Source organism: Scyliorhinus canicula, chromosome 11 (genome assembly GCF_902713615.1).
Source record: "Scyliorhinus canicula chromosome 11, sScyCan1.1, whole genome shotgun sequence".
Classification (NCBI taxonomy): Eukaryota; Metazoa; Chordata; class Chondrichthyes; order Carcharhiniformes; family Scyliorhinidae; genus Scyliorhinus; species Scyliorhinus canicula.
The window spans coordinates 113,345,854-113,361,096 of record NC_052156.1 but is presented as its reverse complement, the minus strand read 5'-3'; the positions used below and the strand labels follow the sequence as shown (position 1 = coordinate 113,361,096).

At 45.1% G+C, this 15,243-nt stretch overlaps 1 protein-coding gene across 1 annotated transcript in view; it reads left to right on the top strand.

The window, feature by feature from the left end:
• Nucleotides 1-15,243, top strand: part of LOC119973296 (phosphatidylinositol 4-phosphate 3-kinase C2 domain-containing subunit gamma-like) — a 307,465-nt gene that overhangs the window by 171,860 nt on the left and 120,362 nt on the right. The window contains 2 exon segments of the mRNA XM_038811105.1: nt 2,764-2,857; nt 13,949-14,043. Of these exon segments, the coding sequence (XP_038667033.1) occupies nt 2,764-2,857; nt 13,949-14,043 (189 nt within the window).

The following is a 15,243-nucleotide window of genomic DNA, read 5'->3' as shown; positions in this document are numbered from 1 at the left end:
TAGCATGGCCATTCCACCTAACCTGCACATCTTTGGACTGTGGGAGGAAACCGGAGCACCCGGAGGAAACCCACGCACATACGGGGAGAATGTGCAGACTCCGCACAGACAGTGACCCAAGCCAGGAATCAAACCTGGGACCCTAGAGCTGTGAAGCAATTTTGCTAACCACAATGCTACCGTGCTGCCCGTCACATACTTAGTCACCCAATGGCTTACTGGCAATTCAATGGCTATTAATACACAAATAATGCACTTGCCAGTCACTGTCGATCAAGAGATGGTTGTCACATATGCTGTTGGTCACTATTAATTTCTATTGCGTTTGTTTATAGCTAAAAGCTTGTTTTGCTTTTGTTGAGGATGTCATCAAGTCAGTTGGCTTTACTTGGGGCCATTTCTGTCCTGCACAATAAAAAGATGGCATACTGCAAGATATATTGATAAAATACTGTTATTCACTGTTTTAAGTGAATGTGTTGAGCACGTTCAATGCTTTCCTGAATCCAAAGGGAAAATGCTGGAAAATCTCAGGAGGTCTGGCAGCATCTGTAGGGAGAGAAAAGAGCTAACGTTTCGAGTCCAAAGGACCCTTTGTCAAAGCTTTTCATTCAATGTTTTCCTCTTGGATTCACTAATTATGACTATCAAACACACAGCGTATGCATGCCCCAGTTCTCAGGATGGTAGCTGACTGGGTGGCTATGGTGGGTGGCACCTCAACCAACTGGCAGCCCCTGTGGGATGTGGAAAGTCTGCTTCCTTTGTAATCATAGAAATTATAGAATCCCTCGAGTGTAGAAGGAGGCCATTTGGCCTATTGAGTCCATGCCGACCCTCCGAAAGAGCACTGTACCCAGGGGAGCACACACCCCTACCCTATCCCCGTAACCCATCACCTGACCTGCACATCCCTGGACACAGGGGCAAATCAACCTAACCTGCACATCTTTGGTCTGGGGGAGGAAACTGGAGCACCCGGAGGAAACCAACGCAGAAATGGGGAGAACATGTAAACCCAACACAGACAGTCACCTAAGGCTGGAATCGAACCCGGGTCCCTGGTTCAATTCCAGCTGTGAGGCAGCAGTGCTCACCACTGTGCTGCCCTATATTATAACTAATTATGATATACTTGCATTAATAATAAATTGCTTATTGTCACAAGTAGGCTTCAATGAAGTTCCTGTGAAAAGCCCCTAAACGCCACATTCCGGCGCCTGTTTGGGGTGGCCGGTACAGGAATTGAACCCCCACTGCTGGCATTGTTCTGCATTACAAGCCAGCTGTTTAGCCCACTATGCTAAACCAGCCCCGATAATAATGATTTGGTCGTAAACTTTGATTCTCCAGCCAATCGCCGAACGCAATTTCGGCAACGGCAACCGGACAATCCCGCCCCTGGAATTCTGTCTCCCAGAAGGCTGTGGGTACAGCGTCAATTTGGGCTTTCCAGATTGATAGATTTTTGTTTGGTGAGACATGTGCAGTTTAGGCAGACAAATTAAGTTCCGTTTATTGTTCTATGAAGTTCAGGTGCCGATCACTGTACAGTATCCAACTGAATTGAGAATCAGGCTCATGAAGTTGTATAGCTTCCTCCTGTTTCTGATGTTCCAAAGTCTGTGCGGAGCTGCAATTTGGCTTTTGGCAGCCTCCCTCCGCATTAATCCCATAAAAACATGAAGAGAATAAATTAAGTTGATGATATTCCCTGCGGGAATTTCTTCCTGCAGAATTTTCCCATTGTCATTATGACATCTGCAATGTTATTTATGTTAGCTTGCTATTTTTTCTCCTCGGTTCTTTTTCTCAAACAGTGAAACTTTCTGACAAAACATTTGAAATTAATGCAACCCATGTTAAATTACCACGCTTCTAAATTCTCATTGTTTAAACTGGTTTCAGAGTGAAACTCTCGTCAAAATAGCTCATCCGATTTCTTCATTCCAAACGCAACAAAAACTTGATAAGTGGAATTTTTTTTAAAAATCAATTTGCCACTAAGCCATACTCAATGGTTTTGCAAATGTCACAGCGAGTTTAATGAGGGTTTTCTTTTCCATCATTGCCAGCTAGATTAGTTACTTCAAAAGTGCGAAAGAATCATCACTGTGTGTGCATCATGATTGCCTGGGTCTCAGTCATTACAACCGATGAGATCGTGTTCCACAAAATCACCACAGCAAAATCATTTGGACGCACCATCTTGGTAGCAAAGAGGCACATTGTTTTTTAAAAAGAAGAAAATCTGGTCATAAAGAGTCTTCCAAGCTTGGCGTCTGAACAAAATAGAATTAACTTTGTTCTGGGAGTAAAAACATTTGTTAAATTTGTTTTCAAATTCTTATGACCCCCCCTCAGGGGCCAAACCCTATATTGTGTACCGTTCCCCTCCTACATCTTGGAGTTCAAACTCACCAGGTAAATTGGAGGGGGAGGGGTATTCGGAGCCTCCCCCCTAATTGGGAGGAACCTCACAGGATATAAACCCTGACTTGGGAACAGGTCGTGGAGGGTGACCCTGCAGGGTGAGGAATAGTATAAGTGTAGTATTTTGAGTAGAATAAATAAACCTAGTTTTTACCCTGTCTACCTGGTGTGAAGTCCTTACCTTCGACTATCACATAAATATACACACTTATCAGTTGAATTCGGGGGTGTCTTTAACATAATATTGTTCAGCTGAGACTTGTGTGCTAATGAGCTGCGGTTAGTTCACTCACTGTTCCACTTCGTATCTTCTGTTTTCCATTTGATAAGCTTTTCAGATCAAGAGGTTCGGCGGGTTGCAGTCCAACAGATCGGAACCATACTGGATGATGAGCTGCTGGATTATCTGCCACAGTTAGTTCAGGTAAATAGGCTTTGATATAGTATTGCACTATACAGCAGAGTTACAACCGAACCTCGTTCTTCTACCTGACAGGGACTCGCAAAGTGGGGTTGCCAAGTTAATAGAACCACTATCATAGTGCGATACTTGTAACACTGTAAAAGATTTGTCTCAGGTACGGTGGCCTGAGGTGCAAAATATGTTACAAAAATGGCAACCTAAATAAGGCTAGAGCTGTGAGTTCTCCTCCTAACTTGATTAGTGAGACCTCATTGGGTGCTATTGAGACATACTACACAGGAGGACCCTAGATTTGATCCCTGATCTGTACAGCTGACCCCAGTTTAGCCAATGCACCAGACCTCCATGTTCCATGGTTGAACCAAGACCCCTTCTGCTGATCCATATTCAGTGAGCTCTGCTCAGGATATGTATATGTGTGGAGCTGGTCTGGGGTCAACTGCAATGTTCTCCATAGGCTAATTCAGGCACATTTGAGTGTGGTACCAAAACGAAATAAATAACTATAGCTCAGCATGAATCAGGTGCTATGGAGAGTGGAGGTGGGCCAAAGGTGCAGAACATTTTACCAGGTTATTTTATCACCTCTTGCTGTCACTGTTATGCATGGAGCAGACCATCATTCTCTTTTTGCATGTCAGTGCTGTGCCAGTTTGTAATGGGTTTCTCATTACAAACTCATTATAATTCTCATTATTTAGCTCACCGAGCTAAATCGCTGGCTTTTAAAGCAGACCAAGCAGGCCAGCAGCACGGTTCGATTCCCGTACCAGCCTCCCCGGACAGGCGCCAGAATGTGGAGACTAGGGGCTTTTCACAGTAACTTCATTGAAGCCTACTCGTGATAATAAGCGATTTTCATTTCATTTCATTTTTCATTTCATGCTCATGATGGAAATTCATGTTGTTGTTCGAGTATAGAGATAGCACTATCCATGGGGTGAGGAGGTATCTAGTCAGAATGCTGCAACCATTATTTTGAGGGAGATACAGGAGCAGAGGGTCCTGGGTGTGCATTTTCCCAAATACTTTCAGTGGCAGGGCAGGTTGGTCAGACGGTTAAGGAAGCATATGGACAGTGTTGGCCTCTTAAAGGGGTACTGAATACAAAAACAAGATAACTCACGTGAAGCTTAGATTAATCTTTGTTTAGGTCCCAGGTGTGTATTGTGTATAACTCTGGGCATCACACCTTAAGCACAATGCTTTGGAGAGGAACACCCATTCCTGCTGCTGAGAGGCCAAAAAAACCGGCAAAGTGCCGTTGAATAGCGGGGTAATTCTCGGCGCTGCTGTTGTCGAGAATCACCCTGCCAGTTGTGCCCAAAAGTGGACTTAAACTTCTGTCCACTGAATCGCGCCCATTATTTCACACTCCGGGATATTACCATCTGGAACACATTTCCTGAAAGGATGGTGGATTCAGATTCCAGAGAAACTTTCAAACGGCAATTGGACATGTTCCGGGAGGACTAATATATAGAGTTGTGGGGAAAAGGTGAGGTGGGGAACTAAATTGAACAATTCTTGCCAAGAGCCAGCACAGAAGGATTGGGCCAAATGGCCTCCTTCTGTGCTGTATGATTCTACGATTTTATCATGAGTGTGAGGTAGGCTTGATGGACCAGCTGATATTTACAGCCCCTTATTTGAATAGCCTGGTATAGAATATGAGAACTAGGAGCAGGAGTAGACAATTCAGCCCCCCCAGACTGTTCCACCATTCAATATGATCATGGCTGATCGCCTCTCGGCCTCAACTCCACTTTCCGTAACCCTTCAACCATCACTGATTAAAAATCTGTCCATATCCTACTTAAATTTACTCAAAGTCCCGGCATCTACCGTACTCTGGGATAGTGAATTCCACAGATTCATGACCCTTTGAAAGAACCTTTCCCGCATCCAAAGAATTTTGGAATATTATAACCAATGGATCCACTATATCTGCTGCCACTTCCTTTAAGACCCTAGGATTTGGCCATCAGGCCTTGGGGACTTGTCAGTCTTCAATCCCAATAGTTTGTTTTCCCTATTGATGATGATTGTTCTAAGTTCCTCCCTTTTTATTACATCTGCATTACCTTTGATTAACTCCAGAATGCTAGTATGGAATTCCAGTTTCTTGTCCTTAAACTGAATTTAAAATTCTACCATACTATGATCACTCTTCCCAAGAGGATCTTTAACTATGAAATCATTGATTAATCAATCCCCATTACACAATACCAAATTCAGAATAGTCTGCTCCCTGATTGGTTCAACAACACATTGCTCCAAGAAACAATCTCGAATACATTCAATCAACTCTCCCTCGGGGCTACCCTTGCCAATTTGATTAATCCATTTTATATGCATATTAAAATTACCTTTCTTACAAGCCTCTAATATTTCCTGATTTATACAGTGCCGCACTGTGGAACTATTGTTTATGTGCCTATAGATTACTCCCACCAGGGAATTCATTCCTTTGCTATTCCTTATTTCTACCTAGACTGATTCCACATTTTGATCTCCAGTGCCTATATAATTTCTCACTACAGCACTGATCTCTTCCTTTACTAGCAAAGCTATACCTCTTCCCTTTCCTTTCCATCTGTCCTTCTGAAATGCTATGTCCCCTTGAATATAGAACTGCAAGGCCTGGTCCCCTTGTAACCTTGTCCAGCAATGGCCACTCTTTGTCTCTATCTGTGCTGTTAACCCATTAATTTTGTTCCAAATGCTTTGTGCATTCAGACACTAGGGGCGGGATTCTCCCGGATCGGCGGGATGACCCGATGCCTGTGTAAAAAACGGCGCGAACCACTCCGCCGTCGGTCCGACCGGAAGTTGCGGAATCCTCTGCACTTCCGGGGGCTAGGCCAGCACCAGAGGGGTTGGTGTTGAGCCAGCTGGCGCCGAAGGGGCGCAAGTTAGCGCATGTGCAGAACCGCCGGCGTGGTTCAGCGAATGCACAGAGCGGCTAGCGTATTCTGGAGCATGCGCAGGAGGGTGTCTTCTCCGCGCCAACCATGGCGGAGCCCTACAAGGGCCGGCGCGGAAGGAAGGAGTGCCCCCACAGCTCAGGCTCGCCCAAAGGTCGGTGGGCCCCAATCACGGGCAAGGGGCCACCCGCCCCCCCCCCCCCCCCGGGGTCAGACCCCCCCGTGCCACCCCCCCCCCCCCCCCGCGAGGAGCACACCAGCCAGCGCCAGGTGGGACCACGTCCAATCACGCCGGTGGGACTGGCCAGAAACTGATGGCCACTCGGCCCATTAGGGCCCGGAGAATTGCCAGGGGAGCCGCTGCCAACGGCTCCCGACCGGCGTGGCATGAAACCCGGCACCGGAGAATAAGGCAGCCAGATCGGAGCGGCGGGGCGGGATTCACGCTGCCCCCCAGGGTCGGAGAATCCCGCCCAAAGCCTTTAAATCTTCCCTATCATCAAATTTCTCTACTCTTGTCTGATTCCTTGGTGCAATATAACATTCATATATAATAATAATAATCTTTATTGTCACAAGTAGGTTTACATTAACACTGCAATGAAGTTACTGTGAAAAGCCCCTAGTCGCCACATTCGGGTACACAGAGGGAGAATTCAGAATGTCCAATTCACCTAACAGCACGGCTTTCGGGACTTGTGGGAGGAAACCGGAGCCCCCGGAGGAAACCCACACAGACTCGGGGAGAACGTGTAGACTCTGCACAGTTACCCAAGCAGAGAATCAAACCTGGGCCCCTGGCGCTGTGAAGCCATAGTGCTAACCATAATGCTACTGTGCTATCCCTTCCTTTTATTTTCTGGTAACAATCTACCTCATCACTAACCTGTACTCCTACCTTCTCTTTTAATTTTGACTTTGCAATTTTCTATGCAACAGGAACCCCCCCCCCCCCCACTATTTAATTTGAAGACAAATCTACAGCCCTAGTTATGCAAATTGCCAGGACTCCGGTTCCAGCATGATTCAGGTAAAGACTGTCCCATCAGTACCGCTCCCTTGTTCCCCAGTACTGATGTCAATGTCCCGTGAATTTAAACGCATTTCTCCCATACCAAACTTTGAGCCACGCATTTATTGCTTTAATTTTATTGATCCTATGCCAATTAGCTCATGGCTCTGGTAGCAATCTGGAGATTATTACTTTTTTGTAATTTAGCCTCTAGCTGCTCATATTTCCTCAGCGGAATCTCTATCCTTGTTCTACCGATGTCATTGGTATCTACATGGACCACGGCAACTGGATCTTTCCCCTCCCACTCCAGGTTCCTCTGCAGCCCAGATGAGACATCCCAAACCCTGGCACCAAGTAGGCAACACAACCTTCGGATCTCTCGATCCTGGTCACAGAGAACTTTGTCTATGCCATTAACTATACAAGCCCCGATAATGACTACATTTCCCTTCTCTCCCCCCACTCCCCACTTGAATGGCTCCCTGTACCACGGTGCTATTGTCAGTTTTCTCATCCTCCACACAGTCCCTGTTCTCATCACACAGGGAACAAAAACCTCGAACCTGTTGAACGAGGTCAAGACCGAGGCTCCTGCAACCCTCCCTCTTGGATCGCACTACCTACTTCACTCATTGTCTCACACCCTCCCGTCTCTGACCATTGATCAAATTCAAGGTAGTTAATCGAAGGGGTGTCACTGCCTCCTGGAACACACTGTCCAGGTAACTCTCCCCTCCCTGATGTGTCGCAGCATCCGAAGATCAGACTCCAGCTCATCAACTCCGAGCTAAAATTCCTCGAGCAATCAACACTCACTACAGATATGTTCACAAGGAACCATAATGGGGCCCACCAGCTCCCACATCATGCAGGAACAACACATTGCCTGCCCCTGCAACTTTATTTTATCTCATTAGTTTTTAATTAGTTTTCTTTTCATTTCCAACTGTTTTTTTCATAATCTCTAAAATATTTCTCCTTTTTACCTTTAATCTGACAGCAATTTAGAATAGGTAATGTAAATCAGCAGTTACTTACCAGCTAATGAATTTGCCGCTTTCCTGTGACATCACTCCTGGAGAACTTTTCAAACTCAGCTGTTGCCTGAGTCAAGGGGATTCTCCACTAGCAGGGTTCTCCTTTTTTCCGGCGCCCGGGGGTTTCCCAATGGCGTGGGGCTGCCCCACAATGGGAAACCCCATTGTCCGGCCGGTGTAACGGAGAATCCCGTCGGTGGGTCGGGGCAGAAATGGGGCACGACAGGGCGGAGAATCCAGCCCAAGGTGTCCCCCACAGGTCTGGCTGTCTTCCCTCGTTCACCTAACTCCCTTCTTCACCAAACTCCAGCTGCACTCTGATGCAACAGGAAAGCACTCAGTACAGACACGGCAGCACTGAAGGGGCCCTCCTTTTATGGCCCTTAATTCAAGGCTTCTGCAACTGGATTAAACCAGTTGTCTAATTAACTAGCTTCTGCTGAGGGTCTGTAAACTCCAGTTTTAAAGCTGCGACTAAACTTCACCCCAGTCAAAAGAGCAACTTTTAGTTAATTGCTAATTGAAAAATCAAACTAGATTTTTGAATGAAATTATCCCTAAATTTAAATTATCCCTTAAAATTTAGCCCTCGAGATTCCCTTTTTCACCAAACCCCAGCTGCGATCCGATGCAACGAGCCAGCCATCAGTGCTGAATAATTTGAAGTGGTTAATCTCTATGGGAAAAAATGATGAATTACATTGATAACCAATAAGTAGTCATGTAGATAGAACCCAAAATAAAATGTGTGAGTGAAGTGGCAGTTAGTAGAATGTAGCCATTTTAAGAACCAAAATTATATTTATCAAGTGATTTCTAAAACGGTTGAATATATTTCATGTAGATTATGCCCAATTCATTTTTTCCAATTAAGGAGCAATTTAGTGTGGCCAATCCACCTACCTTGCACATCTTTTGGGTTGTGGGGGCGAAACCCACGCAGACACGGGGAGAATGTGCAAACTCCACACGGACAGTGACCCAGAGCCGGAATCGAACCTGAGACCTCGGCGCCTTGAGGCAACAGGGCTAACCCACTGCGCCACCGTGCTGCCCTTCCTTTTCCTTTCATGTACTTAATGATCTGTTGAGCTGCTCGCAGGAAAATACTTTTTGCTGTACCTTGGTACACGTGACAATAAACAAATCCAAATCCATTCAAATGAGCCTTTAGTTATTTTCTTTTAGTTTTGAGGTCACCTTTGTAGCTCCAACTGATATCCTATTTGGGACAATGCATATCTTGCATTTCCTGACCACAGTACCTTGCAGTCCATCATACAATCACAAGGAAACACCACAAAGGTGGAATATGAGGGATTATTTCTACAGATGGGCCAGCAGCAGGTTTGCCACTTGGGGAGAATGTACCTCTGGAGGCCGTGGGCATTTAGCCTCTGATAGTCCATGATACTTGCCTTCCTGAAAGTATTGAACCACAGAATCGTCCTTTGTTACCTTGGATGTGACTATTCCAGTACTCCACTGTTGGCCTCCACCCCCCCTCCCCCACAACACAACTTCATAAACTTCAACTTATCTGCTGCCCTTATCCTATCTCACACTCGGCCCTCTTCTCCCAGCACTGTTGTGTTCACTGGTTCTCCCCCCCCCCCCTTCTTAGCGGTGTAATGTCCTCCAGCTCTACAATCCAGCATCTCTGCGACCCACAAATACTGCCCTCTTTCGGATCCTTGAAATGAAATGAAATGAAAATCGCTTATTGTCACGATGAGGCTTCAAATGAAGTTACTGTGAAAAGCCCCTAGTCGCCACATTCCGGCGCCTGTTCAGGGAGGCTGTTACGAGAATCGAACCGTGCCGCTGGCCTGCTTGGTCTGCTTTCAAAGCCAGCGATTTAGCCCTGTGCTAAACAGCCCCTTGTTTTCCATCGCTCTATACGTATTTAAAAAGAGAAAATATTAGCAAAGACTCCAGTTTGAAATGGGAGGGTTTATAAGTGAGAGCAAGGAAATGGCAGAGCAATTAAACAACTATTCTAGTTTTATCTTTACAGAAGAAATAACTTCCTAGAAATGCTGGGGAAGCAAGCGTCTAATGAGAAGGAGGGATTGAAAGAAATTTGTATTAATAAAAATATAGTGCTGGAAATATTAATGGGACTGCAAATTGATTAATCCCAGGCCATGATAAACCACATCCCGGAGGTGGCCATGAAACTAGTAGGCTGTCATCTTCCAAAATTCTGTAGACTCTGGAACAGAACCAGCCGATTAGAGAGTGGGAAATGTAATCCTGCTATTTAAAGCAGGGAATTACAGACTGATTAGCCTGACCAGTTGCAAAAATACTCAAGTCTATTAAAAAGGATGTCAACAAGATCAGACAAAGTTAACATGGACTTATGAAAGGGGAATCGTGTTTGACAAACTTACTCGACTCTTTTGAGGAGGTAATTAGTAGGAAAGATTAGGGAGAACCAGTGGATGTGATGTATGTGGATTTTCAGAAAGCTTTTGCAAAGTTCTAAATAAGAGGTTAATCTCTAAAATAAATGGCATGGGATTGGGCATAATGTACTGTCATGGATTGAGAATTGGTTAGCAGACAGGAAACAGAGAGTAGTAGAAAATTGTCTTTTTCAGCGTGAAAAGTAGTGACTGGTAGGGTAATGCAGGGATCAGTTTTTGGGTACAGCCATTCACAATATACATCAGTGATTTGGATGAGAGACTCAAATGTAGTATTTCCAAGTTTGCTGACAACACAATTATGGAATTGTGAGTGGTGAGCAGGAAGTAAAGCGACAATTTAGCCAAGTTAAGTGAGTGGGCAAATATATGGCAGATGCAGTATTACTTGGATAAGTGTGAAGTTATCCACTTTAGGAGGAAAAACAGAAGGGCAGAGTATTAGTTAAATCGTGATAGATTGGGAAATGTTGATGTACAAAGGAACTTGGATGTTCTGGAACACCAGTCATTGAAGGCAAGCATGCAGGTGCAGCAAGAGTTTGGAAGGTAAATGGTATGGTGGCCTTCATTGCAAGTGTACCTGTGTCTTACTGCAGCTTTACAGGGCCTTGCTGAGACTACCCCTGGTTACTTTGTGCAGTTTTCATCTCCCTATTTAAGAAAAGATATGCTTGCCATTGAGGGAATGCAGCGAAGGTTCGCCAGACTGATCTTGGAATGGCAGAATTGTCATATGAGAAGAGGTTGGGTCGATAAGACCTGTATTCATTGAAGTTTAAAAGAATGAGAGGGGATCTCACTGAAATGTATAAACTTCTGACTGGGTTGGACAGACTGGATACAGGAATGTGTTTCCTCTGGCTGGGAGTCTAGAACAAGGGGTCACAAACTCAGGATACGAGTAGGACTGAGAAGCCTCTTCACTCAGCGGGTGGTGAACCTGTGAAATTCTCTACCACATAAGGCCATGGAAGTCAAGTCACTGGATGTATTTAAGCAAGAAATAGATAGATTCCCTAGACACTAAAGGCTTCAAGGGATATGGGGAGAGAGAGGGTTATGGCTTTGAGTTAGAGCATCAGCCATGATCACATTGAATGGCAGAGCAGGCTCAATGGGCCGAATGGCCCACTCGTGCTCCTACTTTTTATTTCCTACTCAATGTTCCTATTGGCAACCGTGCCTTCAGCTGCTTAGGCCCAAAGCCCTAGAATTCTTTCCGACCATTGTTAAAATTGTCCTCTTTGGTCACCTCTCCTAATATCTCCTCACATCGCTTGGTGTCAAACTTTATTTAATTGCGCGTGGGGAGGTGCTGCGTTAAAGGTGCTCTAAAAATGCAAGCTGTTGCACTTATTGCGTTGTATTTAAGTGAGGAGGTAATTTACTCAAAGGCTATGTTTGTATGTCTTTCATGCCTGCTAAAATATCGCTGAGAAATAAGCTGATTTTAATGGCTCAGAGGAGGCAGGCAGTAAACAAACATAGATTTATTTACACTATTTACAAAGGTCTGCATGACATAGCTGGGAGGACTAACCACAGCAGGCCCTGTTTTGGGCCTGCTTCTATTTTAGCTCAGAACGAGCCCTCAGATGGTGGCCTCTGCCCCTACTTCGGAAGCTCGTACTCCACGAGACCCCCAGGGACATCAATGATGGTTTCCCCGTGGTCCTTGTGGGGTTATGACACTGACCAAAAGCAAAACAAAATTCCATTTCCATCATATTTTAGACCATCCTCTTGTTGAATATTTGATAGTAATGTTATGGGCCAGGATTTAGAGAACCCCAAAATGTATAATGGAGTTCACCTGACCCACAACTTTTAATAGATTGTGGTATGGGGAGCACACAGCCCACTCTGCAGATGTGGTACAGCAGAAATGGAAAAGTATTTTTTAAAGGCAAAACAATGTTTATTCTATGAACTCAAGTTAACCTTTTTAAAACATACAGTGAACATCTTAACAACCATCAATTCAAATACAACCCCCAAAGAATACAACACTAAATAATGCTTAAGCTGTCCTTTCAATATCCATAAGACTTAAAAAAAACCTTTAAAACAGAAAGACATCAGGCTTAACTTCACTACTGAGAACAGTTATCGAGTTGAAATCAGCAAATGGACATTCATCAGCTTGCAGGGATTCACACACATCCTGCTGTGATTGCTGTGAAACTAAAATGAAACTAAACCCATCCTGCAGCAAAAGCCTAAAGCGAAAGTAAAAAGCTGACAGACAGCCCAGCTCTACCCACTCTCTGACATAACTGCAGTAATAAACACCCATTTCTTAAAGGTACTCTCACAGTAAATCTCCTTAATATGGGATTATGGGACCTGAGATGAGAAATCAGAGAATCATAGAATTTATAGTGCAGAAGGCCATTCAGCCCATCGAGTCTGCACATGTCCTTGGAAAGAGCATTCTACTTAAGCCCACGCCTTCACCCTACCTCCGTAAATGTCTTGGATTTGCAGTCCTGAAAGTCATTTAGCCTCTCAACAGTTTTTTCTTGACACCAAGCGATGTGAGGAGAAGCACCTGAGGGAGAAGGGGTTGGGTGGGACAAACGTACCATTCATGCGACGGGACGAGGGTTAGGGGAGTAGCCATATTGATTAGCAAGAGTACGAGGTTCACTGAGACAAAGACAGTTACAGACCAAAGGGACCATGGTCAGCGGTGACCTGAACGGGGCACTGGTGGAACTTGTGAATGTGTACGCGTCCAACTGGGACAACGCAGACTTTATAAAGAAGATCATGGCAGAAATCCCCGATATTGACATACACCAACTGATCACGGGGAGGGTGGGGTGACTTCAACTGCATACAGGACCCTCTGATGGAGCGATCAAACCCCAGGACGGGGAAAAAGACAGGCATGGAACTAGCATTTGTTACCAAAACATGCCTTCAAGAAACTGCAGTGAGGCAATGGGTAATGTAGTGGCACTGGAATGTTAGCTAATACTATTTCAATATTGTCATGTAATATGCTTCCACTGTTCCACTTGTAAGTTTAGCATCTTTAATTTGTTGAGTGACATGTGCCTGTAATCCCTCATGATTGGTGTTTTCAATTTACTAATTTATGGATATGCATCAACAATGGTCACCGATAATCTTAACCTTGTGCCAGCGGCTGTTCCTGTTTACACAAAGGTACAGATTAATACATGCCTGTGTGCACTGCATGACTCATTGTGACATACAACCTTCACTTGGGTAGGCACGGAAGAAGGAGTATGTCCATAGCAGGAGGAGTGAATCTTAGATATACGTTGGAAGCCTTTCAGTGGCATTATACTGACAGGCACATGAATAGGTAGAGGCAGGTTATGCCCCAGAGGTGTAGCTCCATTTTGCCGCATCAGAATTTCACCCTGGGTAATTTTGAGCAACAGATGGTGGTCTGATTTTTGTGCAGCTCTCGTCAGCATTTTAAGGAGGATGAAGGGCGCTGTTGAGAAACTTTGAATCGCTGTTTGTGGCTGACTGACAGCAAAACTTCGTCAAGCACACCTGGGGCCTTGATGAGCTCAAAGACTTATGCAAAAAATCAGATCATGTATTAATATTCAGTTAAGTCAGGGACTGAACAGTGCACTGGCAAATTACGTAGCATGCGATGAACCCCTTTTAAAAGCCTATTCTCTTTTCTACAGGCAGTAAAGTTCGAATGGCATCTTAACAGCCCTCTTGTGGAGTTTTTACTTGATCGTTCAATCAGGAGTATTCGCGTAGCACATCAGTTGTACTGGTAAGCTAGTGTGGAGATATGAGCCTCTCAATTCTACTTCAGAGTGAAGACCCCAACAAATATTGCTGAATAAACAGACATGCTGTTGAAGCTTTTCATCTTGCACTCCTCAAGACAGATTTGTAAGAACACCAATTCTAAAGGGTACAATACTTTTACTGCATGATAAGAGGGTGCTGATTGATTGGAAAGTGGACTCTGATTGAATTCAAACAAAAGATCAAGATGGCGCCGGAGCGTGGCGACTCTCTGCGAGCTCTCCAGAACAGATCCTCTTTTTACTTATCTTCCAATCGTTCCAATCTTTTAAAATTGAATTCTAAGACTCACCCGATGCCGGTGTTTTGTAGTTACATTGTGTACCTTATGTTGCCCGATTATCTATTTTAGTTTAATTCCGTTTCTTTTCACTTACTTAATGATCTGTTGAGCTGCTCGCAGAAAATACTTTTCACTGTACCTCGGTGCACGTGACAATAAACAAAATCCAACCCAATCCAGCTTGGCAGTTAACTAGTCCCTGGTGCATTTTCCATGCCAATGCCCTCCCCCCCCCCCCCCCCCCCCCCCCCCGCAATTAGAGTCTACCCAATGTTAACAGATACTGCCATCTGTCATGCAAGTTTCTGACAAAACAATTAACGAAAGACTCTAAGTTGTCTTTTCTTGAGAGAGGTCAACATTTGCTTAACTAACTGGTTGGGCCTCAGCGGGATCGAAATCTGGGCGCTACACTTTAGGATGTGTGATGGCCCAAATCTTCTGATAGGAGGAGAGGCCTCTGACTAAACTGCATCACCGATGGGCCTCGAGATGGTGAGAAAGCACTAACATTTGCACATCGTCAGTACTTGCATGAGAACTTTAAAGTTCCAATTGACAGTTTTACCGTGCCTGGTGTGCTCTGTGATTCCAATGACAGTGGGATCAGATAGTCAGAACACGGAGATAAGGGCTCAGAGATGAGCACTGTCGGTGGGGTGGGGTGAGCACTGTCGGTGGGGTGGGGGGGTGAGCACTGTCGGTGAGGTGGGGGTGAGCACTGTCAGTGGGTGGGGGGGGTGAACACTGTCAATGGGGTTGGGGGTGAGCACTGTTTGTGGCATGGGGGGGTGAGCACTGTCGGTGGGGTGGGGGTGAGCATTATCGGTGGGGTGGGGGGTGAGCACTGTCAATGGGATGGAGTGATTAACACGACTG